Source organism: Vanessa tameamea, chromosome 10 (assembly GCF_037043105.1).
Source record: "Vanessa tameamea isolate UH-Manoa-2023 chromosome 10, ilVanTame1 primary haplotype, whole genome shotgun sequence".
Taxonomy (NCBI): Eukaryota; Metazoa; Arthropoda; class Insecta; order Lepidoptera; family Nymphalidae; genus Vanessa; species Vanessa tameamea.
In genome coordinates, this window is record NC_087318.1 from 3019162 (window position 1) to 3046264 (window position 27103).

At 30.4% G+C, this 27103-nt stretch overlaps 1 protein-coding gene across 1 annotated transcript; it reads left to right on the forward strand.

Moving 5' to 3' along the window:
* The first annotated feature begins 1197 nt into the window (after positions 1-1197).
* On the forward strand, positions 1198-11791 carry LOC113391725 (glucose dehydrogenase [FAD, quinone]-like). Its single transcript, XM_026627789.2, has 6 exons — positions 1198-1327; positions 2434-2853; positions 3418-3648; positions 9104-9236; positions 9956-10075; positions 10515-11791. The coding sequence occupies exons 2-6, from the start codon at positions 2439-2441 to the stop codon at positions 11758-11760; spliced, it is 2145 nt and encodes a 714-aa protein (XP_026483574.2). The 5' UTR covers positions 1198-1327; positions 2434-2438; the 3' UTR covers positions 11761-11791.
* Positions 11792-27103: the final 15312 nt, after the last annotated feature.

The window sequence follows — 27103 nt, forward strand, 5'->3', positions numbered from 1 at the left end:
CAAAACGAACAAAATGACGCTCTCTACTCCTTCACACATAATCCGATGAGACGATAAATAATCCGACGCGGTGAAAATGACTTGACAGATAAACCCAAAAACATTTGATTTGAATCCATGCAGGTTCCGCAGTCCGCAACTAACTTCCAACCCAACGACGCAGTTTTATAAATGCTTAAATATTAATCTCATCAATGTTAACATAAACAAAACGAATCGCATTCATTAAAAAAACGTTAAATCAATTAGCGATAGGAATTCAGAGCGTATACAGTGACGGTCCAATCAAACGCTATACTAATACTCGTACATTTCGTCTGATTTCGATATGTATAGAAAATTGCGGGAAGGTCTACTTTATTATTAAAAAGATTATATGTAGATAATGTGTTATGTATATATATATATATGACCGATTCCCTTGTACCATATTGTTTTTAAAAATAATGACGTCAGCATTGATGACGTCTTGCTCTTCATTATTATCGTAACTTTCCAAAATAAAAGTAAGTAAAACCAACTTCTGCAAATTAATCGCTTTATTTAGATAAAACTGACAATAGAGAGCTCTATCTTGTTCGGCTACTCGTCACAGAAACCCCTTTGTGACAACAACCACTCATATTTATAACTAAAAGAGAGTGGGGGCAATCTTATGATTTTTTACAATCACCCTACTGTTTACATGCACCGTACTTATTCATAATAAATATAATTTAACGTAACTAATTTTAACAATAAAAGAATAATTTGACGAATAACAATAAACATAGCAATCAGTTTATGATTTTAAAACATAATTGAATTTATTTATAACATATCAACATATATAAATAATAGTGTTGCGCCGATATATACAATAATTAAAAATCTAATAAATTATCAAAATTGTTTTCATTACTCATCATGAAAAAATCAAATCAGCGCAAATGAAGTCACCTATAACAGTTACAAACACAATAATACGAACACGCTAATTGACCTAAAAATGATAACAAAGTGCAGTTGAAAATTAACCAACAATATCCCGAATAAAATATCAATAATATCCGTTCCATAAATTTCTCCTTAAACAAAACAATAATATATCACGAAAGAGATCACTTATCAATAAAATGATTAAAATACATCCTTTTGCGATTGTACTTTAAATAGTTCAACGACATAGCGGTATCTCAAGTACACGGTCAAGGCTTGTAAGGCTACCACTTAATCTGATCAGTCACTCGCTGACCGTCCGCTGTAGTCGCGGCTTGTGGATAGTGAGATACGAAAGATCAACCAATACGTGATATTAAAATATTTTAACAATAGCTTATATTACTCGGTAAGTGTACATGCATCTTCGATGTTTTTTATTTATAGTTAGTTTACATTATAACCTCGTACTAATATTTTGAATAATATTATTTGTTTTTAATTTATATACAAAGATAATTTAAATATTGTCTAATCATTCGATAAATATTATACTATTTTATTAGTAACTATTCTTGAATAACAATTATTTATATGACATAACAAATATTTAAAAATAGAATACTTTAAATAAAATGTTCACATCATAATTAATAAAAATATCCGGTGTAATTCTAAATTTAAATTATTTATAACTAACTCAATCTCTCGACTATTATAACTACGACTACATAAACTTTAAGCCAAAGTAAACAATATTCAATTAGGCACTGCAAAGCGCGCGTAAATCATTGTTATACAAGATTATATAATTAAACTTAAAGCTAGCACCGATCGAAATGTAGATCCTAAAGAGAGAAACTGGCAAGAAACTAATAACATATAAATTGAATAATATCAATCTGAGATTAATTATACATATATCTAGATCGACTGTCGCTCTACAAAAGAACTAAATCGAACGAGCCATCTCTATTATCTTGGTGTGTGACGGCTTCGCTTAACACTCGTCAAACGTCAAACTACTTTGTTTCACTTCTTTCGTCAGTATGGTCAGATCTAGCAACTATTAAAATTGCAAATATTAATTCCGCTTAACCTACTAAGATGATATTTTAGGCATACCTTTGATACTCGTGACTACACTTGGCATTACTTTATGGTAGGGATTTTGAAAGCTCGTCTGGGTAGGTTCCACCGTTACTTGTTCTAAATAGCACTACGTTGTATTGTTGTGATTTGGTTTGAAGGATGAGCCAGTATAATTATTGGAATGAGAGACAAAACATCTTAGTTATCAAATGTATATCTAAGGGCGGTGGTGACCACTTACCATCAGGAATCAATAAGTCAATGTTAATAATAATAAAAATCTTCATCTACTAAACAAAATATTGTAATGTTATTCTAAGTTTAACAACATAGTAATAGTTAATAGTTGTTTTTATTTTATTTCGTTTATAAAAATAAACGTCTACGTTTCGTGATGTATAATAGCATGTATTACATTTACAGGGACAATGTCGCGTTTATTTTACGCAACATTTTTCATCCTATACGTATCATATAGTATTAAAGCGATAGATATATACGACGATGAAGGCTTCGCTTCTGTAGAAAATGAACCGAACAATATGGTTGATAGCAAAAACAATGCCAACGTTGAAAGTTTAAGAAATGCACGTATACTCTGGCCAGTCCCCTTTAACAACCGAAGCGATTCCATAAAGGATAATGACAAATATGTCACAGAGGAAAATGAACCTCATTTATCTAAACTCAAGAGTCAAAACAGGAAAGCGCGCTTCGGTTACGGGCCCTACCTCCACAGTCCCATACTTGAAATGGTGATGCAAACAATGGGTATGAGTTACCCCCCCGCATCAGGAGTCGATCCATTCAACTTTTTGAGAGATACATATGCATTACCTAAAGGTAAGATATATAGATATAGATATAAAAGTTCTCATGCTATTAATTAAAACCATTGAAAATATAAAGTTTACGATTTTTTTTTAGTTCCGTACTTTTGTTACAACCGTTTTCAGAACATACCTATTTACCTGCATATTGTTTTACATAATTAGTGTTATGATATAATGTGTGATAGTATTACATTGATTAATTTAATTAAACAATTTCCTAAATAATCTTATAGTATCAAAAGTTAAGCTAATTTGAATATATTGAAAGCTTTTACTGTGGCGGTTCTTTGTGAAATCAAAGCGTATTTATAAAAACGAAAAATTTCCATATATATGATTTCTCTACGTAAATTTAAATCAATATTACCGTTTTACATTACTTTAATTAAACATCAGTAAAAAAACGGAACGACTTTTTCGATACTGTTACTTGTCCTATATTTAGTACAACATTTTTTTTTTTTGTAATGTTGGTAACATTTACATAAACAACATTTCATTTGATCGTAATTAATGTATTAAAGAGTAAATTATTTATAAGATGAATTCACTAATGTCCTAAAATATTTTGAAGGCTATGAAAAACCTCTAGAGGAATATGACTACATCATTGTGGGTGCTGGTACAGCTGGATCTGTGATAGCGGCTCGGCTCACTGAAGACAAACCTAGGGCTACAGTTTTGGTCATAGAAGCGGGGAAACCAGAAATGGTGCTATCAGATATCCCGGCGCTTGTCAATCATATTCAGAGGTCGGATTATGTTTGGCCGTATACAATGGAACACCAGCCTGGTGTTTGTTTCGGTGAGTGTGTTTTGTTTTAAAGAGTATCATCAAATGATTTAATACAGTGAGATATATAGTATTCCCAAATCTGTTACGATAGAATACCTCTGTAAAGAAAATGCGTGTTTGAATATTTATTACAGAAAAATCTGCGTTATAGTTATTTAATGTAACTAAAGGAAAGGAAACCGATATTTGTTCGAAAAACTTACAAAAATATCCACTGTAATGTGTTTTAATATGTGTTTTAAAAATTGGTTAACAGTTTTTCATAATTGTAAGCGTAAAATGTTTGTGTTAAATATATTTAAATTTAACATCAGATCTCGTTCAACTGAAATATAAATGTTTTCAATGAAAGATAAAAATTTAACAAAGGAAATGATCGAACAAAATGAACAAAGAACGAAGGTCGAAGTGTCAGCCCACGCAGATGGCAGGGTACAGCCTCTATGCAAAAATCTTAACAAAATCTTAACAATATATTTTATTCTCAATTTTACTGATAAAAATTCTGCAGAAAAGTTTTTAAGCGAGTTGTCATTTGAATCAATAATAAGAAAACGGGGCCAATAAGGTTATTTTGTAAGCTTAAATTAATATCCGAAATAATTATTTTTGAAACGATCCCAAAACACCTTAATCTAATTTAACGCCTTAAAATAAAAAGTTGTCTATAACCCTCCATAATAGCATACAGACAGACAGCAGCAGACAAATAGAACAGCAACTTTGTAGAAGTTATGTAGTTGTACCATTTGAGAAACAATTTTATGAATAGGTAACTGACGTTACTCTTTTGAATTAAAAAAAAATACCCATATATATAAAAGTAATCGCAGTTTAAATATAAAAGGCTAGTTCATAAAATACCTATTGATAACGGTAGTAATAATAACAAAAAAAATACATACCAGTAAAACTTCTTTTGTATGGAGATATTCCATGTTTTACTGCCCACAGACAACATAACTTACATTCAGTTTTAAATACGTAAAGAGTAAAAAACACAGCTTCTATAAGACTTTATGTCTTTTCAAACATGACTGGTCAACTTGCAAACTACTTATGAGGCTATTTTGAGGGAAGCTTATAAATAAACAGCTCCCTAAATAGAATTCTTAACTTCTATAAGTAACATTTCTGTGTTGCAGTCTTCAAGAACAATATTTATACGTTAATTGATGTGATTGTGTACAATCATAATCAGTATTTGCATTTAGCATATATAATAGTTATATTATTTATGTATGTGTGATAATTTTTATATTTCGAATAATCATAATTTTTTTTTTTCATAAATCACTTGTGTCGTGTGTACAATATTGTATTAAATTAAAAGCTACCACCGGCTCAGTTTTCTACCGAGAAGTACTGGCATTAGATACTCTTTTCCACCAATTTACACACGAGTATAAGATGAAATGTTAATTAAACAAAATTAAATCTATTATTTACGCTCAACATATACGATCTCCTCGCTTTTTTATTATTTATGCAGTCATTTATTAAGTACAAAGCCTTATAAATAGGCCAAGCTAAAAATAACTGTGTATCTGATTATAGAAACGAATACCCTGCCCTGGAAGCATGGACTTTGCGAAGTCGGAAACTAGATATTATAAGCTTATCATAGCTCTTCGAGTTTATGGAATAATTTTGGTTGTTTCTATCATAAAGATTTAATATTATACGTGTTCAGTTCAGTTCTTTATTAAAAAATGCAGAATATTTCTACAGGTGATATATTAAAAATACGAACTGTTTAGAACACTCTTTATGAAACCAAATAGAAAAAAATGTTACAATATATGCAGCTGAGGAGCCCCTTTTAAGTCATAGTTATCCTGTGCTAGGAGTCCCCGGAGCAACATACGAGACTATAAATATTCATTTTTTATTAAACATATTAAAATACAAAAATTGTCACGATTGTATTATGAATCGAATGTTTTGCCACGTTTGGATGCATGGAAACGAAACCGGTTGTCATTTCTAGTTCATAAATACTATTATAATTATTAAGGGTCCACGTTAAAATCTAGCTATACATACGGTTTCATTAATCAATGATACATATTTTTTGAATGATTAAAAAATATTTCTCTCTTTCCGTCATCAGTAATTCGATATTTAAAAAGACGAACATCGTGTAACTCAAAAGCTATACAACGTTATTTGGGGAATATATGTAGTATGAAGTATCGAGGGTATGCTAAACATTAATAACGTAAGGAGTCAACAAGTTAAACGTAAGCTGACCTAGGTTTTAACAGTTATTCGAACATTGACTTAAAGTACATTTCAACACGCACCGCATTTCTTTGAATTACCGTTAAATGTGCTTCTAATTCTATATTTGGTCACGTACTATTTAAAATCGTTTAGTGCTATTATTGGTTAAACAAAAACTATTTTTTATTTAAGTACATAAATTATCCCGTTTAATTTTATTAGATAGCCCAGCCCAAATAAGTAATAAAGTATTATTACTTGGGAGCGAAGAAGAGCACGGGTTGCAAAGCGCTCCCGTACTTTTAATGATAACGGTTGAAGCTTATTCAGATGTTCATTTACACATATAAATACAAATTAAGCAAATGTAAATTAAGTTATGCCTGTTTAGATTGATGTATTCGGTTGCATAATTACGACGTGATGATTTTATATGAGAAACAAAATGTAGATGTTATTTGTAATGGTTGAAATAACTATTTGTCCGAAAGGACAATTTCTTGATTTATATCTCAGGAGTTCGTTGTTTCGCTGTTATTCTTTAAATATCGAAATGAATGCAAGTAATTGCATGTAGGTTTCGGGGAAGTACCATTAAAAAGGGACGTACGTTATTAAAGACGGGTTCTAACAATTTTGTACAATTCAAAAGTATTTAAATGCCATCCTCCTGACAGCTACGGCGGTCATTCTCAAGGGAACAGAGTCAACTGTGCAAGATTTATATACATGTATGTGTGCGCATAAATATGTGCACTCTCCAACACGACTGGTATTAGTGTGGTTACTAAGTGGGATGATCATGGGCTGAATCCCGAAGTTGTAAACGATGGGACACAGCACCTAAAATGTTATCTGTGTCATAGATTATGAAATAAAAGAAGAATTCATATGCTTCTTTTTGTTTTAAGTTGGTATTAAGGCTTTGTCGAAGCCTTTAGAGTAGTTACCACCACTTCCTTTTATCCCACGGAGTAAAAATTTTACACGTTTGGTTCAAGTCTAATAAAAATTAATTTTAAAGGTCAATTGGCGTAGTTCTACACCACAGGATTGATTCACGTAGATACTATATTTTTTTTTGTACAGAAGCAAGTTTTAAAAATGTTTTTATAGATACATTTATTAAAAATACGTTAAACGAAGTAGTCCCGTGTGACATATTTAAGCGTGGACGGCATTAAATCAGTACAGTTTGTATAGTCGTAAAGAGATTTATTCGCGTTGTAATCATTAACGCAATCCACCGTTACAATGATCCCAGTTTAAGTTCAAAATATAAACATATCACCAAATTCTCTGGAGATAACTAAAATGCCACGGACAAGAGATGGCAATACTTTAGGGATTACGAACGGATTTACAGACGATTGAACTTGGTGTATAATTAATGCGATTTATTTATTAAGTAAAAATATTTTATTCGTGGCATTTTAAATTTGGATCTCCCCTTCTCTGAGAGAGAAATATCGTCTTTTATTTCTTGACATAACATGGGAATATAAAATTATATTTTTTTAAATAATCATTTAGTAATTTATATTCATTAAATAATTTATTTTTCCTGATAAAGTTGTACTTTCGATTTCTCGTTCGTGTTTGTATTTTATATGCAAATAATGGCATTTACTGATGGTAGTGCTTTGTCGCGCGGGTGGGTTAATACCCCACACTTATCAGATATTCTACAGCGGAAATTTGTAAGAACATTAAGTTAAATATTTTATATACAAATAATCTAATTTCACTCAAGCAACTTATATTTAATAAATTAAATAATAAACGAATAATAGATAATACAGCAAAGTACAGGTAAAGATTTGTCGACAATAGTTTAATAACTAATTAATTGATTAATTTAATCAATTTAACTTTAAATGTATTTTTTTATGATGTAAGTTGCGGACTGTCAAATAGGCAACCTAATGGTAAGGGGCACCGATGTCCATAGATAGTGGCGCTGTAAGAAATATTAACCATTCCTTTCCTTACCAATGTGCCACTAACCTTAACACTAAGATCTACTGTCCTCTGTGACATTGCCCCACTCACCCTATAACCCGGAACACAATAATACTAAATATTTCTGTTTAACAGTAGAATACCTAATGAGTGGGTGGTACCTACCCAAACAGGCTTACACAAAGCATTACTACCAAGTATTCAATTAAATATCAGTCCGCACGTGGAGGCAAAGCTACGCAATTAACATAAGTAGACAAATCATTTACATTCATAACTCGCATAATGCACTTAAAAGCAAACACACCGAGGTTGCAGTTACTTATACAAAATATCTTTATATGATAACTGGCTCGTTAGTCTAGAGGCTTATTTGTAATGTTGCATACCCTAATATCGTAGGTTCAGTTCCTAGTTAGCAACAAAAAGTCAACCAATTGTTTCCCAAAAGTCTCCCGTGCCTCGGAAACCGCGCAAAACCGTTAGCCCTACGCCGGAACTCTTTCTAAACGTATGATTAACATACAACAAATCTCACAATTTGCCGTCCCATCATATTATGAGAATTAGGTTATATAGAGTTCACTTGCTTTTACGCTGTCACTTGTGTGGTTAATCTCCCTTGAAAATGGTTCCCGTGGCTGACACCTAATATTCATTTATTGGTGTTATATTTAAAAAACGTGATGTTTTTTTTTAATTTACACATACCATGATACGGTTATACTTCCTTTTCCGTAATCTTGCGTTAGCAAGCTATGAGACCCAAAACACGTTCAGTTAGTCTTAAATATGTATGTCTGTCCATTATTTATCGCCTATCGATCTGTTTCTCTTTCTGTCTGCAAATGTTTCGCGGGATTACAAAAATACTTTTACAAAAACTCTAAATAGCATCTGAACTGATCTATTTTCAATGAATTATCGAATACCATCGTTGAGAGCAGTTTCTTAAAATTTAACCAATTTTGTACAGAATGCATTGCATGCTACTTGATTGTACCTAGGCGTTCTGTTTTGGTTCCGTTATGTCCCTTGTACGTGTAATATAACAGACACGATCACCCTTTAAACCGAAACAGTAATGCAAAGTATTACTTTTTGACGATCGAACTATTAATGTATCCGTGTCTTATGGTATTTATCTGGGATTTCAAAAGATTCTGTAGAATAAACTTAAAAATTATTGTCATTGTCACAATTTCTATCCTACCTATTTGGTAAAATATATTTTGATTTAAATGTTAGGTACTAAAGATATAAATACAATTTTCAGGAAGCGAGGAAGAACGTTGTTACATTCCGCGAGGGAAAGCTGTTGGCGGTTCCAGTGTCACGAACAGTATGATCTATGCAAGAGGACGACCATACGATTGGGACAGAATTGCAGCCGCAGGAAATTACGGATGGTATGAAATTATTCCTTTAAAATAAGGTCTATAACAAACAGCAGTACTCTGTATTGTTGTGATCCGGTTGTGTGAGTGAGCCAGTGTAACTACAGGCACAGGGAACATAACATCTTAGTTCCCAAGGTTGATGGCGCATTGGTGATGTAAGAAAAACATATGATTTAAGCAAGCACTGTGGTATCGTGGCCTTAATTTGTGCTTATGAATTCATGCTTTGAAATGAATGAAAACAAATTTATTACTCTTGAATTGGAGGAGCATGGTGGAATTAGCTCCAAACATTTTCCTTAGAAGAAGAGGAGGCGTTAGTTCATCAGTAGGAAATTTACAAGCTGCTACTAATACAACATTGATTTTTGCTTATTATTTATTTTTCTTTGTCACTTCACTCATAGAACAGGTTCGCTCAATATTACTTTATTATTCAGTCTCTCGTTCGGCGTTATGTCGAACGCGAGCTACGCTCAGATGTCGTAAAAGGGCTTGCCGTAAATTTCTATCAAAACCCTCCCACATTGTAACATTCAACTACGTCGCATTCTTGATACAGAATACAAATTAAATATTTTCTGTTTCTGCTCCTCATTATTTATTCAATCTTATTATTATACTCAATCTTATATAACGAAATGTGAAAGATAAGAAATTCAAAAGAAAAATACGTACAGTATCAACACGTGTGTACGTATCTTATAAAATCTTTTTGATCATTTTAGGTCATACAATGAAATTTTACCTTATTATATGAAGTCCGAAAAATCTGAATTAAAGAAATACAAAACCAAACCATATCATGGTCGGGATGGGGAACTTACCGTTGAGAATGTCCCATTTAAGTAAGTATACTTTAATTATATTATTTATATACAGCTGGTGCAGCGTTGATACCGTATACATCTGAATCCAAAATATAAGCATATTAATATTTAAATATTTCCGAAAATCTCTCATTTATTCCAACGTCGCTTAGTGTAAATGGTTTATGTTTTTTTCATTTTATGCCTCGTTGATCAAGTCGCGGGATTTGTGAGATTGAGGTATACAAAGTGCACTTGTGTTTGGGCACTCACACCTGCCCTGTCATATAAATTACGCAGTGGGCTAGTCTCTTTTGAAAATGGCCATCGAGGCCAGAACTGATCAGTACATCATCAATCTTAATATAAATAGTTAATTATATATTTTAGGCACAACCTAGCAAAAAGAAAAAATATTATCTGATTCCTGACACAAGTAATAATATCGTAATTAATCATTTAATCTTTTACTCCACAGAACTGGTCTCGTGGAAGCTTTTCTTGCAGCTGGAAGATCGTTCGGGCATCCTACAATAGATTACAATGATCCTGATCAATTAGGTTTCGGCTATGTGCAGACCATTTCAAACAAAGGGCATCGGCTAAGTACCGCAAAGGCATTTCTTCACCCGCATAAACGCCGCAGAAATTTACACATTTTATCAGAGGCCAAGGCTACTAAAATTTTAATTGATCCAGAAACGAAAAAAGCATATGCAGTTGAATACAGTCATAACTACGTCAAACATGTAGTGCGGAGCAGGAGGGAAATCATTTTATCAGCTGGTCCAATAGCCTCTCCTCAATTGCTGATGTTATCTGGAGTCGGCCCAAAAGAAAATTTGCAAATGCTCGGGATACCAACAATTGTAGATTTAAAAGTTGGTAGAAGTCTATATGATCAAATCAGTTTCCCAGGTATAATTTTTAAATTGAATACCACTAACGCTAGTCTTTTAGAACATAAAGTTGCTACGTTGCCAAACTTTATGCAGTGGCTACAATTCGGTGATGGCCTCTTAACAACCCCGGGTGGAGTAGAAGCTATTGGATATTTGAAAACCAGTTTTTCTGACGAACCGGAATCAGTTCCAGATATTGAATTAATAAGTATGGGAGGCTCAATAACTTCGGATTCTGGAACTACAATTAGAAGAAGTTGGAAAATATCAGATAGGACATACTTCAAAGCATTCGGGGCTCTTAAGGATGTTGACACATGGCAAGCTATACCTACGCTTTTAAAACCAAGTTCGAAAGGTTATTTGGAGCTTCGTGATACAAATCCTTTTTCTCATCCGAAATTGTTCGGTAATTATTTAACTGACCCAAGAGATCTAGCTGCCATTAAAGAAGCCGTTAAGTACATTATTGGACTAGGAGAATCTGATTCATTTAGAAAATATAATGCGTCGTTATATCTACCAACATATCCTTCGTGTTCATCGTATCCTTTAGGATCTGAACTTTACTGGGAATGTGCGATTAAAACTATGGTCGTATCTCTTCACAATCCAATATCTACTTGTAAAATGGGACCCTCTACTGATCTCGATGCTGTGGTTGATCCTGAGCTAAGAGTATACGGCGTCGAAGGTTTAAGGGTTGCTGATGGCAGTGTATTACCACAACCGATAAGTGCACGAACAAATGTCGCAGAAATTGTGATTGGTGAAAAAGCTGCAGATATTATAAAGAGGACTTGGTCAAATGTGATAGCTTAATATTTAAATAATAATAAACGTTCCTAATTAACTTTTTGTTTTATTCCCAACCTATAGTGTGAAAGAGCTTTTTGAATATAATTATACGTTATTAGATATTAGTATTTTAAACTGTAGGCTATTCCAAACATAATAGCACAAAAACTAAATAAACAATATTTGACAATGAATTGACCCGATATCATTGGTAGCCTGAATAATCTATGATGTTCCATATGGTTTCATCGACTTCGACGAAGTTGCTATCGGAACTTAGAAATTCAAATTGGATATAAGTAGTTAAGTGAAATAGTGTTGTATTATAAATAAAGATTTATTAATCAAAACCTGTTCGTAGTGAACAATATAGCTGAGCTATTAGTAAATTGCATGGAGTACGTAAACGAAAGGTTGGTTTGTTTATATGTATTTTTTCTTCAATTGAATAGACTATTGTCCTATAGTATATTCATAAGTAAAAACTGACTAAATATCTGGTAATGACAAGTTACTGTCAAACCTAATTGGGAGTTATTTTTAAATATAAATAACTTTAAACACATTCGATGCTTTGCGACAACTCTGAATGAATTGTATACACAAATTATGCAAAATAAGCATACAGAGGCCTAAATATTTTATCCAGTAGACTATCTCTATAATTCTGTATAATGTACTGCTGCGAATTATACTTAAGTATTTTCTATCTTGTTTATCTTTTAATATGTAGTCAAATAAAGTCAAATAAAGTGCACAAATATGGATTATTGATTAACTTCTGCAAATGTTTATACTGCACCCTTCCTTCACTCACTCGCTATTGAATTGTATGACACTTGATATGTTATTACAAGCCCTCTGAAAATATTGCTTTGAATTGCGTTTGTAACTTAATGAAATAGTAATGTTTTTTTTTTGTTTAGATCAAGTTAATAAAGCTGAGGTATTGTAAAAATAATTTTCTAAAAACTAATAATATTTCAATTATATTGATTAAGACAACAATCCTTACAACAATAAAGCCTTGAGTGCAACATTGGTAAATCTTTGCAAAGAAAGTGATCGAAATGATTAGCTTTATTGTTCTTTATATTACCGTTTTTATATACAAATATTGGTCAAATAATTACAACTATCATAAGCATAGTGAAACATATATTTTTTTGTTAAATATAGTAATTACCGTTATGGTATCAAAAATATGATATTTATGCCATAATGTATTAATTCGTGTCAAGATCTATAATGTTTCTCTTGTTAAATGTTTTATACCTTTGATATGAAATGCGATCATGTTACAGACACTATAGGAAACAGGAAGGTCGAATGTCTCGATGACGATTTCATAAGGACCATCAATAACTTTTGGATGCGCCATTGGTTCGCAATTAAAGTAGATATTGCAGAAAAATAGGTCACTAAACTGAAAGAAGGTAGGCTCTTTCGACTTATTTGTCATTTTTGTCCAACGAACTCCGACACTCATTACGTTTCTTTCAATGTTAAAATAAAAATGGGTCTTCCTACCACCGACATATCTTATCTTACTTAGTTTTGTAGAATTAGTCCTGATGATGGGAAAACCCAAATAGACTTTACTTGGATTAATGAAAAAAGATGGGTCTAAGTATAGGAAACAACATAAATTGACCCAAAGAGACGAGTTCCATATCAAGACCCCGGGAAACAATGTTAAGACTTTTAATGCTGAAGCTACAAATGGCGCAAATATTGTTCTCTAATTCAAAATTATATGTTTGTTCCTTTTGCAGCAACGACACCAGGATCTTGGAGTAAAAGTTCAAAACAATTTTTAAAACATACCTCTAACATATCCTCTCATTACCGCTACTGGTGACAGGAGGGCTGGTTTTTTTTCGTTCAGAAAATCGTAATTGCGATTCAACAGGGAAATGCTGCTGCATTATTGCCATCGTTCCGGTAACACGCAAATGTGTACAGTGGCTATATCTCATTTGAATTTGTATATTTATTTAAGTTCTCAATAACTCTAATGTAAATAAATTATTTATTTATAAAAAATATTGACAGTTAAGATAATTGTAAATCATGACTGCGTGGTAAGCTAGTGGAAGGAAGAATTGTTGAAGAATTTGAATAAAGTCTATGTCAATGACAGCCTGAAAAGTAGGGTGAAGTGGCAACATTGAATATATTTTTCGACTTTAGCGTAAGCAAGAGAAGTTTACCCACGAACAAAAAATGATAAAAAAGTGGAACAATGAGAGCGTGCGGTATGGCAAACATTTCTTATGAGACCAATGTCAATATTTATAGCACCGACGTGGAATTTTGCAGTAACACATTTTTAAACTTTACTAAATACACTGTAAAGGTCAATAATCTAAAAACGCTGTTAATAAAAATTCATTTAATTTATATACATATAAATAATATTACAGATAAGTCATGTATATTAAAATTACCTATTACATATAGTTTTAAAGATTATATTATCTTTAGTTAGTGGAAAGCTAAGTTTAATAATTACATCAGTTTTCCATTGCAGAACTATACTTGGTACCCCTTTTTAATGACTTATTATCATAATATTAACTTGGAAATTTTTAAGGATACTGAAAGATGTTTCATGAAAATGAAGGATGAAGAAATGTAGGTAGTTTTAAACCATGTTTTTGAGTTCAGTAGGTACTAATTGAAAGCATACAATAAAATTGACGGTCATCATTTGATTTCACAGCAGCATTCAGGAATCGGGTGTGAAATAGGATTTTTTGCTTCGTCACATTGACCTCAATAACAACACTGATGAATGTATTGAACACCCCGCCATTAGGCATCAAGCAAATCCGCTATTCAGACATTTTAAAAGGGTTTTCGAATGTTATTAAAATGTTTTTTTTTTGCCCAAAATTTGAGATAATTAATAATTATATTTGTTTTTTTCTCATGTCGTGATCATAAATATTAGATATATAAAAACAACGCAACTGTGAATCTGCTATTTATTTTTCTAGGCATGGTTTTTATATTCCAAAATCTGAAATATTGCAGTTTAGTATGAAGTTTATAATAAAATATATTTTTATTTTATGCTACTGAATATATTCAGTAGCATAAGTTTCACACAAATTCACAGTCTTGTGAAAGATGAAAACGCATCTGAAGAGAAATAGCGGCCAACGTTTGGCCACTAAGTACACGCATACTAGTAAAGTAGTATGACATATGACGACTGACAAGCGTAGCTGTCAGGCACAACAAGATAATTAAATTGGCTCGTTTGTTTTAGTATTTTTTTAGTAGTGCACTCTATCTGGATACTAATATAAATAATCTAAGATTGACATTATTTAATTGATATGTAATTAGTTTCTTGACGGTTCCTCAAGAAGATTTCCTCTTTAAGAACTACATTTCGAATCGATGTTAGTTTTAAGTTTAATTAATCTTGTAATCATTTATAAGTGATTTGCAGTGCCTAATTAAATATTGTTTATTTTGGTTTGAAGTTTATGTAATCGTAGATATAAAATTTGAGAGATTAAGTTAATTATAAATAATTCAAATCTAGAACTACATTGAATATTTTTATTAATTATGATGTGAACATATGAACAATATGATGTTGGAGAATGGTAATCTTTTAAACAGTAGTAATAAATCTACGTTTAAAATATGTCTGTAATTCTCGATTACCGTATTTATATTTATTATATAGATGTATACAATTTTCAAAACTGCAGTACAATTTATAAGCTAGCCATTCTTTATATTAATTGAGTGTCAAAGTATTTTACTAAAGCTGCACTCATAGCGGTAAGTCAACATCGCTCCGAAGCTTCGAAGCTATTCATAAAATACTTGCTACTGCAAATAACAGAGTCCTTACAGAGAAGGGTTGAGTCGTGACCGTTTTCCTCAAATTGAGTACAAATTTTTAAACTAATTTGTCAAGAAACTTTTTATTGGGTTCTTAATATCAATTTGTTGATTTTTTATTGCTTCTCTTGTGATCTTTATATAAAGAAATGTGCTCTTAGCTAAAACATGTATGAAATATGAGAAAATTCTCTCTCTGCTCAACGCATTTCATCCCCTACTACAAGTTCTCGATTAAAATAATAATTAAAATTTCAACTAATTAATTAAATATAAAATGTGTTACCGTTTAAATCCAGTAGGCATAAATAAAAACCAAAGGTATAAATATACAATTAGTACATTTAATAAGGCAGAACAAATGAAAGTTTTAAAGTTATTAAATAAGATAAATTTAGTTTTTCTAAATAATGTTAAATAGAATATATTTCGTACAAATAAATGTGTAATAATTAAAATGATGGACTTGTGGATATAATTCACGAATCTTAATCGTAAAAATTAAGTATCCGTATTTTAAGTCTGTTAAATATTCACAGTAAGCCTTGAATGCCAATGCAAAGCGTTCAGAGGAAATTAACGCATGAAGTAATTCTATTTGGCTCCGATGAATTGGTTCAAAATATATGCTTGTACCACAAAAATCATATACACCATCATGAGACATTTTGATACAGTTAGGAAAAAAATAACTATAAAATGTAAACTCTAAATGTTACTAGGATATTGGTAGTTATAGCTCGGCGTCGTACTATTTATTTATTAGATAACTAACACAATAGTACATGACGATACACAGCTGACAAAATAAAGACAGTGGGACCTCAATCTTTGATAACTATATAAACAATACGGCAACAAAAAAGTTTTTGATACACTAAAATATGTACGAAACTTTTGAATTTGGAAATATAATTTACAAAAATAAATATTTATTTGAGATTAATTATTCTGTACATCTATTATAGTTTTTGACTTCTTAAATAAATAATTAATACATCATAAATTTAGTAGTATTATTAATTTTAAAAATCTAGTTTCTCATACCATAATCATTCATCAAAATATTATTAGAGCATGTATTTTATTTTGTGTGTGTGTGTGTAAGTTATATCCAATATTATATTTAAAGTATCGTTATAACTGAATCGCGAGTTAATTTCGAGAAACCATAGTACCCATCTCCTATACAATGAATGGCTGGGAAGCGCAGTCGCCCACGCTCCGTCGAGCGCGCGAACGTTGATAGAGGATCGGAGACCTCAACAAGTGGACCTATACATTAACCACAGATACAGTTCGGGTAAATAATTGTGGACACTAATGTGAATAAATAAAAGACATAAAGTGATTCTAAAAAACGTTACCTGAGCTGCCGTTTCCATTTTTCTAGCAGCTATGTTTATTTGAAGTGTGCTAAATAATTTTAAATAAGTTTTTATATATAGTTAGATCTTAATATTCTTAATAAATTCAATAATAAAATTACATAAAATATATTTATGTTTATATAAATCGATAATTTAACAAGTTAATTACTGACACCACAAAATTAAATGCGGGAATGGTACTCTTTATAATCGAACATGAATACATAAATGAAAAACTCCGAAAGTTAACATAATAATATATTCGATAATTTCTACAAACGAAAGCAATTTCGGTAAATTCAATGTTTAATGAATACCTACTGTTCGTAATTAATTATATCGAAATATGGTATACTGATTGCTTTAGTGTTGCTGATTGCATTACGAAACAATTAATAATTCAATTTAGTTTCTCGCTATATAGTCTCGAACGAATTTAAATATTCTTCCTTTATTTTCTATAATCTTAGACGTTGTATTATTTTAAAATTAAAAATGTATTTATGTGATCGGTGCATAGCATTAGCTTGCGATATATTTTTTAAAATAAAATCAAAAACAATATTAGATTTCGTAACGAGCGCACAAAAAACAGTCAGACAAAACATACAAAACAGTTCTAAATCTGAATACGGGAAAATGCTAGAACTCAAGACAGGCTACGGAAATGTGGAAGCATTTTAATATTTTAAAACGTGAAGTATTCATATCGCCATTTAACTTTATAATTAGTATTTTTGGTAATATAAAAAGTATCTCAGTGTTACGAGGATACTATGTAAAACAGTTATGATTTACTTGATATTAGATTATTATATATTTTGCCAATTATCGGATATATATGTGTGTATAAGTTAAATCTAATCATTATTTTATTTCCTTTTTAAAATATAATATCAACAAAATAACGAATTATTTAGATATATTTATGGAATACTTCTCAACATTCTTATGACTCCGTAACTAATTATTTTGATTAGTTAAAATTAAATTAAAATGCAACCCAGAAATAGGCTTCACATGAATAAATGAGAACACGGTAAAGTTTATATTAATACTAAGTACTTTTTAAAGCGATATTTGTAGTTGCCGAGTTGATAAGAATGATTAATACCAAAGTTGTGACGGTGACAAAACCTTAAGTTCCTTTATGGACGAAACATTAATTAATAATATTGTTATATTTTTTTCAAATTTGACCAATTAACATTTATTAAAAGGAGACTCTTATTCAAAATATCCCTTACTAACATAATAATAATAACACGATATCAATGAAGCCTCGATGTCGTATGGCAAAATTTTATTACACGTACAAAATATTACATCAAAATCGATCTAACCATTTAAAGAACAATGAGTAACTATACCAGAAGAATTATATATATTATAAAGATATTATATAATACATAATATAAAACTCAGTAGCCTTTAACAATTTTCCTTCAATATACTGACCGCACAAGTGAATCTTAATACCTTTTTAATATAGAGGACACTTTTTTATGCAGCTTGATGGCTCAGCCGTGCGAATGCATTCATAAGCTCACGAGCTACTCTTCTTTCGACACCTTTTACACTCTAATCGTTTATGTATAAGCTAACCAGGGGGCGATTCTAATAACAAATTGTCAGATCATTGTAATTGAATCGAAACTCGATCGTTGCTTAACCATTTTCCTCTTTAACTAACACAATGATTCACTTGAGATTCGGTCGAAGTTGGAATAGAATCCAAAACGTATCGTTTCCATTATATATTATATATATAGAATTTTCCCTCAGTATATGTCGCGGTACTAAATTTTATTCATACCAGAAGCACAGAAATGCATATAAGACCGCAATTTTCTCATACATGGTTTGATTTATCCCACGCATTGAATTAGCTTAACGCCCTTTTATACACACTTTACATACATATATGCGAGATCTGTTAAATTTTATGATAATTGAATCTATCCTAAAGATCGTTGCATATAGTTTTATAACCTTCCTCAATAAACAGACTACCTAACACAGAAATAAAATATTCAATTGAGAATGAAAGATCTTGAGATTAGCGCATTCAGCCATACAAACTCTTCAGATTTGTTATATAAATATAGATTTCCTGTTCAGTTTTCAAGATTTTAAGACTTCAAAAAATCATTTTTTTTATAATTTAAATAAAAAGTAATTTATAATAACAATTTATTTTTTATCATTTATTTAACCTATCCACTATTGTATACCAACGAAGCTATAAAATTCAAATCTATACATATATAACAAAGCCGGAGAGTTTATATGGCTGGAAACACTCATCTCGAGAACTTCCAGTGAGAATAGAAAATTTTATTTCTGCTTAATATCTTGGATCGAGTGAAATTTTACTTTAGAATTATTGTAAATAGTTTCTTTAATACGTGTTTTATGACAAACAAAACAATATTAAGTAAAGCGTCAATAGCGCAATGGTTTACGGGTCGCCTAGCGATGTAAAGAGTCGCAGGATCGATGCTGATCCTTGAGCTATATAAATATTACTAATTCCTTTATTATTTTAGTTTGGTGGTTATAATTTCCTATAAAAATCATCAAGTACAGTCATATGGCACATTAAAATATATATTATGCTATCATACATTATATATAAAATATATAATATATGAATTAATGATTATATTTTTAGTCCACAAACTCATAAACGGATTAATAATACAAGTTAAAAAAACTCCAGTTAGTCGTTTTTATATTTCCGCCTCGAGACAAGATAACTATACGTTTTGAATAAAAAGCTTAAATGAAATATGCCAGGGAAATTGTGGTGAGAGAATAAAAACTAAGTTATAAATGTTTTAAAGTACTGCCTTAAGTTAATCCCAACGCCGAGACTACTGCGCATAAATTCCTTATTGTAATTATGAAAAATGTTCTGCATATGTTAAATTCAAATTATGTAACGGCTTTCGTATTATTTTATGTACGTATGTATAAAAACGCAATTTATTTTAACTTATTATTTATTCACTTTTTTATAGGTATTTGTACTGTTTCATTCATTTATTTTTTAAATAAGATATATTTACATTAAATACTGAAATAAGTATATACAAATCTCGGTGGTAGGGCTTTGTGTTGCCCGCCTGGGTTGGTACCACTCACTTATCAGATATTCTACCGCTAAACACCAGTACCCATTATTGTTGTCTTCCGGTTTGAAAGGTGAGTGAGCCAGTCTAACTCTAGCACAAGGGATATAAAAGCTTAGTTCCCAAGGCTGGTGGCGCATTGGCGATGTAAGGAAAGGTTACTATTTATTTTGTCTATGGGCGGTGGTGATCACTTACCATCCGGTGGCCCATTTGCCCGTATTTATTTTTTATATTATTATTCTACGTTGTTTTTGAATGATTTTAGATAAAATACGTTGATAGATTAAGATTTCAAATGAATAATAAGGTATTTATCTCGTATAAGAAATTATCGAAATATTTTACACAAATATAATATAGATGGAACAAGTTACGCATTTACAAAATGATTTAATATAATTGTATGTATTTTCAATTTATTTAATTTTTCTCCTCTCTTGGAACTTATTCCATACTGTATAATAATAAGCCTTAAGCGTTCTACGGTATGAATCTTCCCGTATCAAAATGGATTTAAACAAACGTATAAAAATAAATTATAATATACGTATATTTCAGGATCACGTGAAACAAAAATATAATAAAAGAAGAGGATTATTAGATATCCTAAAATAAAACATAGCTTCGGATTAGTCCGTTACACGTTTTTAATATATATAATATAGTATATTATATATATCAATATATTATATTATTTGAATCATACGGAAATACATGCATGTGTCGCATTAAAACATAAATCAAAGCTTTTGACAGAACTGTTAATATATAACGGAAATCACATCCTAAATGACGTGCACTAAATTAGACGAACCTACAAAAGAAATAAAAGCAGTATAATAACGTATTAAGGTCAACGTAAACGCTCTCTATAAACTTCGTTTTATTGAAGTGGAAACAATACGAGAGTCGGAAATCAGGTAATTTATTTAGGTTCGTTACAATCAGTCCAACATCCGGTCGCTGGAAGAAAATGAGAGTAACAGAGATGCGGTCATTCGACCAATCACTAACGAAGCGAACGTCACTGAAACAAAAATCTCAACTCGTTTAATTAAAGCTACTATTTTACTAGCTCAGCCTTACACTAAATCATTAGATCCTAAAATTTATATTACGATACAGTTTAAATATTAATATAGTCAAATTTAAAAAAAAAACGTAAATCTAAATAAAAGAAAATTTAAATCAAGCGTCTGTGCTCATATAAAAATTATAGAAAAAAAAATCCCTTAAAGTTAGATGACAAGAAGCAAAAAAACCTTAGAGTCAACTCAATTGTAACAAATAATAATTAGGACCTATTTTTTAAATAATAACTTTATTGAAATTCATACGTATAATAATAAATGTTTGAAAAACAAGCGTTTTCCGCATACAAGAAAATTATTATAGGCTATTTGATATTGCAATTTGCATAACTCTACTAATCCCAAGTAGGGCAGTTCTGATTTAATGTGCACAGAACGTTGAGAAACAGTTTGTTTAGTACGAGTAATATATTGTAAGGCAAATTTACAGACACATATAAAATACATTTATTTTATTATCTTAATTATAGTACAATGTAAACATAATTATTAAATGTACAATTGAGTTCAATCAATAATTAATCACTCCATGAAAATAGAAAATTATATATCATATTATAAATAACATAATTTAATTTCGACTAAATCAAACTAAAATTTTTGTTCGAGCTTGACATATAAATCACAATCAATGGAAATCAAAATATACTTTACTCGAGTAGGCTTATACAAGCACTTGTGAATCGTCAATGGAACTGTATTAAAAATTAAGATACAACCAGTTCAGAACGTAGATTTTATCTCCAAGAACTGGCAAGATTCTTAGTAGTTTTATATAGTTGTAAACTATTAAGCCGGTTTTTAGAATATTTTCTTTGAAGCTTATGATCTTGTATATTTTATCGCTAGAATGACGGGGAACATATCATTAAACCAGGTACGAAAATCAATGAATACGAAATCCGTGACGTAACGTATTCCTTACGTAATAAAATAAAATTATCACAGACAAGATCCTATAGTAATAAGCTAACTAAAACATATGAAAATTGTAAAAGTTTTCAAATAAAGTTAATTACTTACGTATGATTTATGTTTTTTTAATAACTTGAATGGAGGGAAAATTCTTAACGAAGCGAAATAAATTACGATAGGAATGAATGAGCTACAACTAGCTTGTATTTATGAAATTTTGTGCCCTAGTTTAACATAGCACCACCGGTGTTTTATGTATATATATATATGTAAATTATATTTATTCAATACTGATATATAATAAATTTGACTTATGTAAAGAGCGCTTTGCGAAAAATTTATATTTACATTAAGTTTGTTTGTTTGTAATAAGCAAATAAGACTAAGTTAAAAACTTAACCCTGCTATGCATAATAAAGTTTATAACGTATGTCACGCGACGTTTATGATTGCGTAAGTATTGCGTTAATCAGAACAGAAAAATGAAATTTATAAAATAAAAATAAATTATTTCGTCGTATATATTTTTTATTTCCTGCCTTTATCGTAGTAAAGCGGTCAACTTACTGATCTGTTTTAGAATACATTTTAATATATACATATAATTTAATTAAATTTCATTATACTTGATAATGTAATAATATTTGACGTAGTATTTTTATCGTTAGAGATTTCACGTGGAAATATTTGTGTTCAACGTTAACCAAAATGTATGACAAGTTTCATGTGATTTTAGGCGCAATCCTTGAACACGTCTCTTGTTATTTTTATAAAATCTATAAAATCAGTTATCAATAATTAATATCTTGAAAGTTGAAAGAACACTAACTATTAACGTTTACTAGTAACGTCATAGTAATTATAATTGAATTAGCCAATTTTTTTTTCAATAACAATCAAGGAATTTTACTGTTCTTACTATTTATTATAAAAAATGTTTGTTTTGATAGCGTTATATATTCAAGCATTTGTTATCACAAGTTTCGTTTAAGTCTTAGTGCCATCACACACAAAAAAAATATCGCAATGCAATTAAAGCCAAACAAATAAAAACTTGATTCCTTTCGTTAAATACAATCGTCTAGTCTATAAACATGTGAAACGAATACAGACATAACGAGTGAGAATTTGAAAAGCGACATAAATTATACAGTTACGACTTCACTCGTTCATGTTAGCCATATAATGCGTATTTCAGTCGTGTTAAATTAAAATTGCCATTTTTATTCTCTTTCTCTATGTACGAGTGTGTGTATTTATATATTTGTCTATGTGTGTATGTGTGGATGTGATTGTATTTTCTATATGAATATCAGAACTAAACTTAACTTAAAACTTAAGATCTCGTAAACCAATGCGATTGAACTAACACATACAGCAAACGATACGTTGTGAGGAACAGGGATATGACGTTTGATGATAGATCTAAAAAAAGTAGCGAAACAATACGATATAATAAGTTCAAAGCATATTATTTAACAGGAGAGGAAACCCTTAATTTTTTAATATCCGTAACGATGTTATACATTCGAAAGTGAACTTTGATATCTAGAGTAAAAACAAAAATAATAAAAACATACAATGAGGTGCATATTTGAAAAGTAGACATGAATACCCATGTGGAATGCTATCTATAATATTAATTATTAACCTTAATTACTTAAAACGTTAAAGTATGAAATATATCTACGGAAATATAAAAATAATGTCAGTCTCGCGGGATACCGCATGCCGCGGTTTTGTACGGTAGCTATTTTATTTATTCGGACAAATTGAAAAGCTTTCAACAAAGACACTTTCGATTTAAACTATTACATATTTCCCGAATACTCGTTTTTGTTTCGTATATACTCGTATTAGTTTAATCAGCGTATATTACATTCATTTTTTTGTTACATCTATACTGCCAAATGAGGATACCTACCTACCAATATATGTACATAAATCTTATATCAGAAGTTGAAGTGCGTTTCGAATGTTTTAATATATAATATTTTAATATAAGTAAACACGCTTCTCAGTTGCACTCGATTTAAATTTAAACTATTGTCGAGTAAAGCGTTAATTTCTTAGTCAAAACTTTGGAATATTTTGGCTAAAGCCGAAGCCAAACATTCGATCAAACACTTATAAAATAATGATAATAATTCGTTCGGAAATAAACCCGTGATTATTTTGTTATAGTTATGAAGCGGTGCATTAAATTTATATCAAGCGAACTTGAATGAAAAAATAGCATAACTAATAACTAATTATATTAATATAAATTACTAGGTCACCCATTATACAAGTGCATACACACGATTAGACAGAAAGGAAGCAGTGTGAACTAGACTATCATAATCGTTGTATAATTTTATCAAAATAAAAAAAAACATTCTAACTTTATTTAATATACACTACTAATATACACTTTCTGACTAGTATAATAGACCTGAGTAGAATAGACCTGAGTATAATACACACACACACATACAGAACACGTAACCATAATTCGATTTCCTAAAAATATATGACAAGCGTATTTCCTTGCAAAAGTTATGTATTCACGTCAGTCGTAGTATACTATATGTATATCTTGTATTAAAAGCGTGTTGTATCCTACACATCGGCAACGCCTACGGCTGCTTCGTCACGCACGTATGTTCGTCCAATTTACTAAATGACCATTCCTCAATTCGACATAAAAATAACTTTGGCACAATAATAAACTAATTTCCTTCGAGTTATTGTAATTTTGACAACAATAAATGAATGTTAGTCCTTTAAACAACGCTTGACTGTTTAATTACATTTAAATTAAAAGATAAAAGCCTTTGTAACCGGTCATTAAGTCCAGCTTATCAGGATTCCGTTGTAGAAATAACATGAGACACCTGATTTTGTTTTGATTCTGAAGACGTCCGATCTAATTCTATTATTATTTTAGTATTTATTACATCCGATTCAAGTTTACTTACAAATTACTTTAAATATAGATTTCTTTAATAGAGATTAAAAATAATTCGTATATAAGTATGATATCATAGTCATATAAATAAATTTTTACAACTTTTTCCTTCAGTTACAATATTAAATGTATATACATATAATAAAATAAGAGTGTATTTTTGTAATATTAAAATAACCGCCTTTAACTAAATGAATATGTATATAAACGGTATATAAACCAAAATAACATTTTTTTTTTATATTTGTCCGTCTGTCTGTCTGTCTGTTCGTTCCGGCTAATCTCTGGAACGACTGGACCGATTTTGACGGGGCTTTCACTGGCAGAAAGCTGATGTAATAAGAAGTAACTAAGGCTATGACAACAATAAGTTTTTTGTTAAACTCAAACGCGCATATAGTCGCAGGCATATCTAGTCAACAATACATTTATTCCTTCTGAACTATAATGAAAAAACTCGTGAATGGTTTTATACTTAGTTGTCTTTCCATATAATTGTACATGCAGAGATTCTGTTTCTGTAACGTTCGTACTTAATAAATAAGTAATTGAAACTTCTTGATCAATCTTAAACAATTGACACAATGTTTGAACTAAGGCCGTAGAAACTACGAAGATATAACAAAAGGACGGAATTCTAATGTAGTTATGATTCCTTAATGACAGAATCGTCTTGTAAGTAGAAAGGATGATTATTAATAATAATAAAATATTTAAAAAGTAAGAATAGTTCGACAAGGGACATAACATTTTAGTTCCTAACGTTGGTAGCGTTTTGGCGATGTAAATAATTTAAGTTCGCCAAAAATAATTGATTACTTTCGTTGATACTAAAATGTTACGCTTAAAATCATTCATGAAGTTTTTTTTATCAGCAGTTCCTCCGTAACAGCCCTTTAATCAAACCGTGGAAAATTGTGTGATTTGAACTTTAATAGCAATTCCAATAAACAATTTAAAAGCTATACTTTTCAAAATTCTGTTATTGCGATCTTTTTTAATCAATTGAAAACAACAGGAATATTTTTGTTAATTTATTTTTTTAGTTTAAGATAAAACGATTATGATACTATAAAATAACTAGCTGCCAACCCCAACTACGAACGGGTGTTACAAAAAATCGTGGAACCCGACTGCAGCGCTACCTACTATTTCCAATGTAAACCATCCAAAAACGAACATACAAAATACACATACAAAATAATTTATTAAAATCGATTCAGCCGTTTAGATTTGAGTAACATACACGTACAGAAGAATTATATATATAAATATAAAATTAAAATAAAATAAGAAAAAAATAAACACTTTAAAATTACCATAATATTAATATATTTTATTTTATTCACTTTTACGATTGAAACCACTATGAATTAGTAATTAATTATTAAATGAATTAGACGGTCTATATCGCATTTGGGTTAAGCATAATATTCAATATGGAGTCTCAATGATAGTTTACAGACGTTTTATAGTCTTCTTTGTATCCATGCGAGGCGAAAGAAATTCTCATGAACATAAGAATGTATATATCTACATATTACATATAGGTATATTGCAAGCAAAACCATCGGCAGCCATTGTCCTGCTATATACTGAAATCTACGAAACGCACTTTATACTTTTCTTCTAGTACAAATTATATGCTTGGGTTCAGTATTTTTTTTTTCTTTTTGACAACACAAGAACAACTCATTTATTGATATAGATATACATACATTCATGTCAAATGTACGAAACGTATTAATTACCTCTTTGTAAGGTCTTGTAAGGTTTCAGATCCCGGACTTAAATCCCAGACCCGATTTTCTGTCTAGAAATACTCAGCATCATCTTGCAGTAAAAAAAATCGTAGTGTTTTCGGACCGATCGTTCCCGCCGACTACGATTCGAGCTCATTGCACCTGTGTTTGTGCACACACTTATGCAAGACAATTAATTTAGATCAAGAAGAATACACAAAAACATTATTTAAACAAAGTTAAAATAGAGACTGTAAAACATTAATACGATATATTAAACATTTTTTTTTTGCTT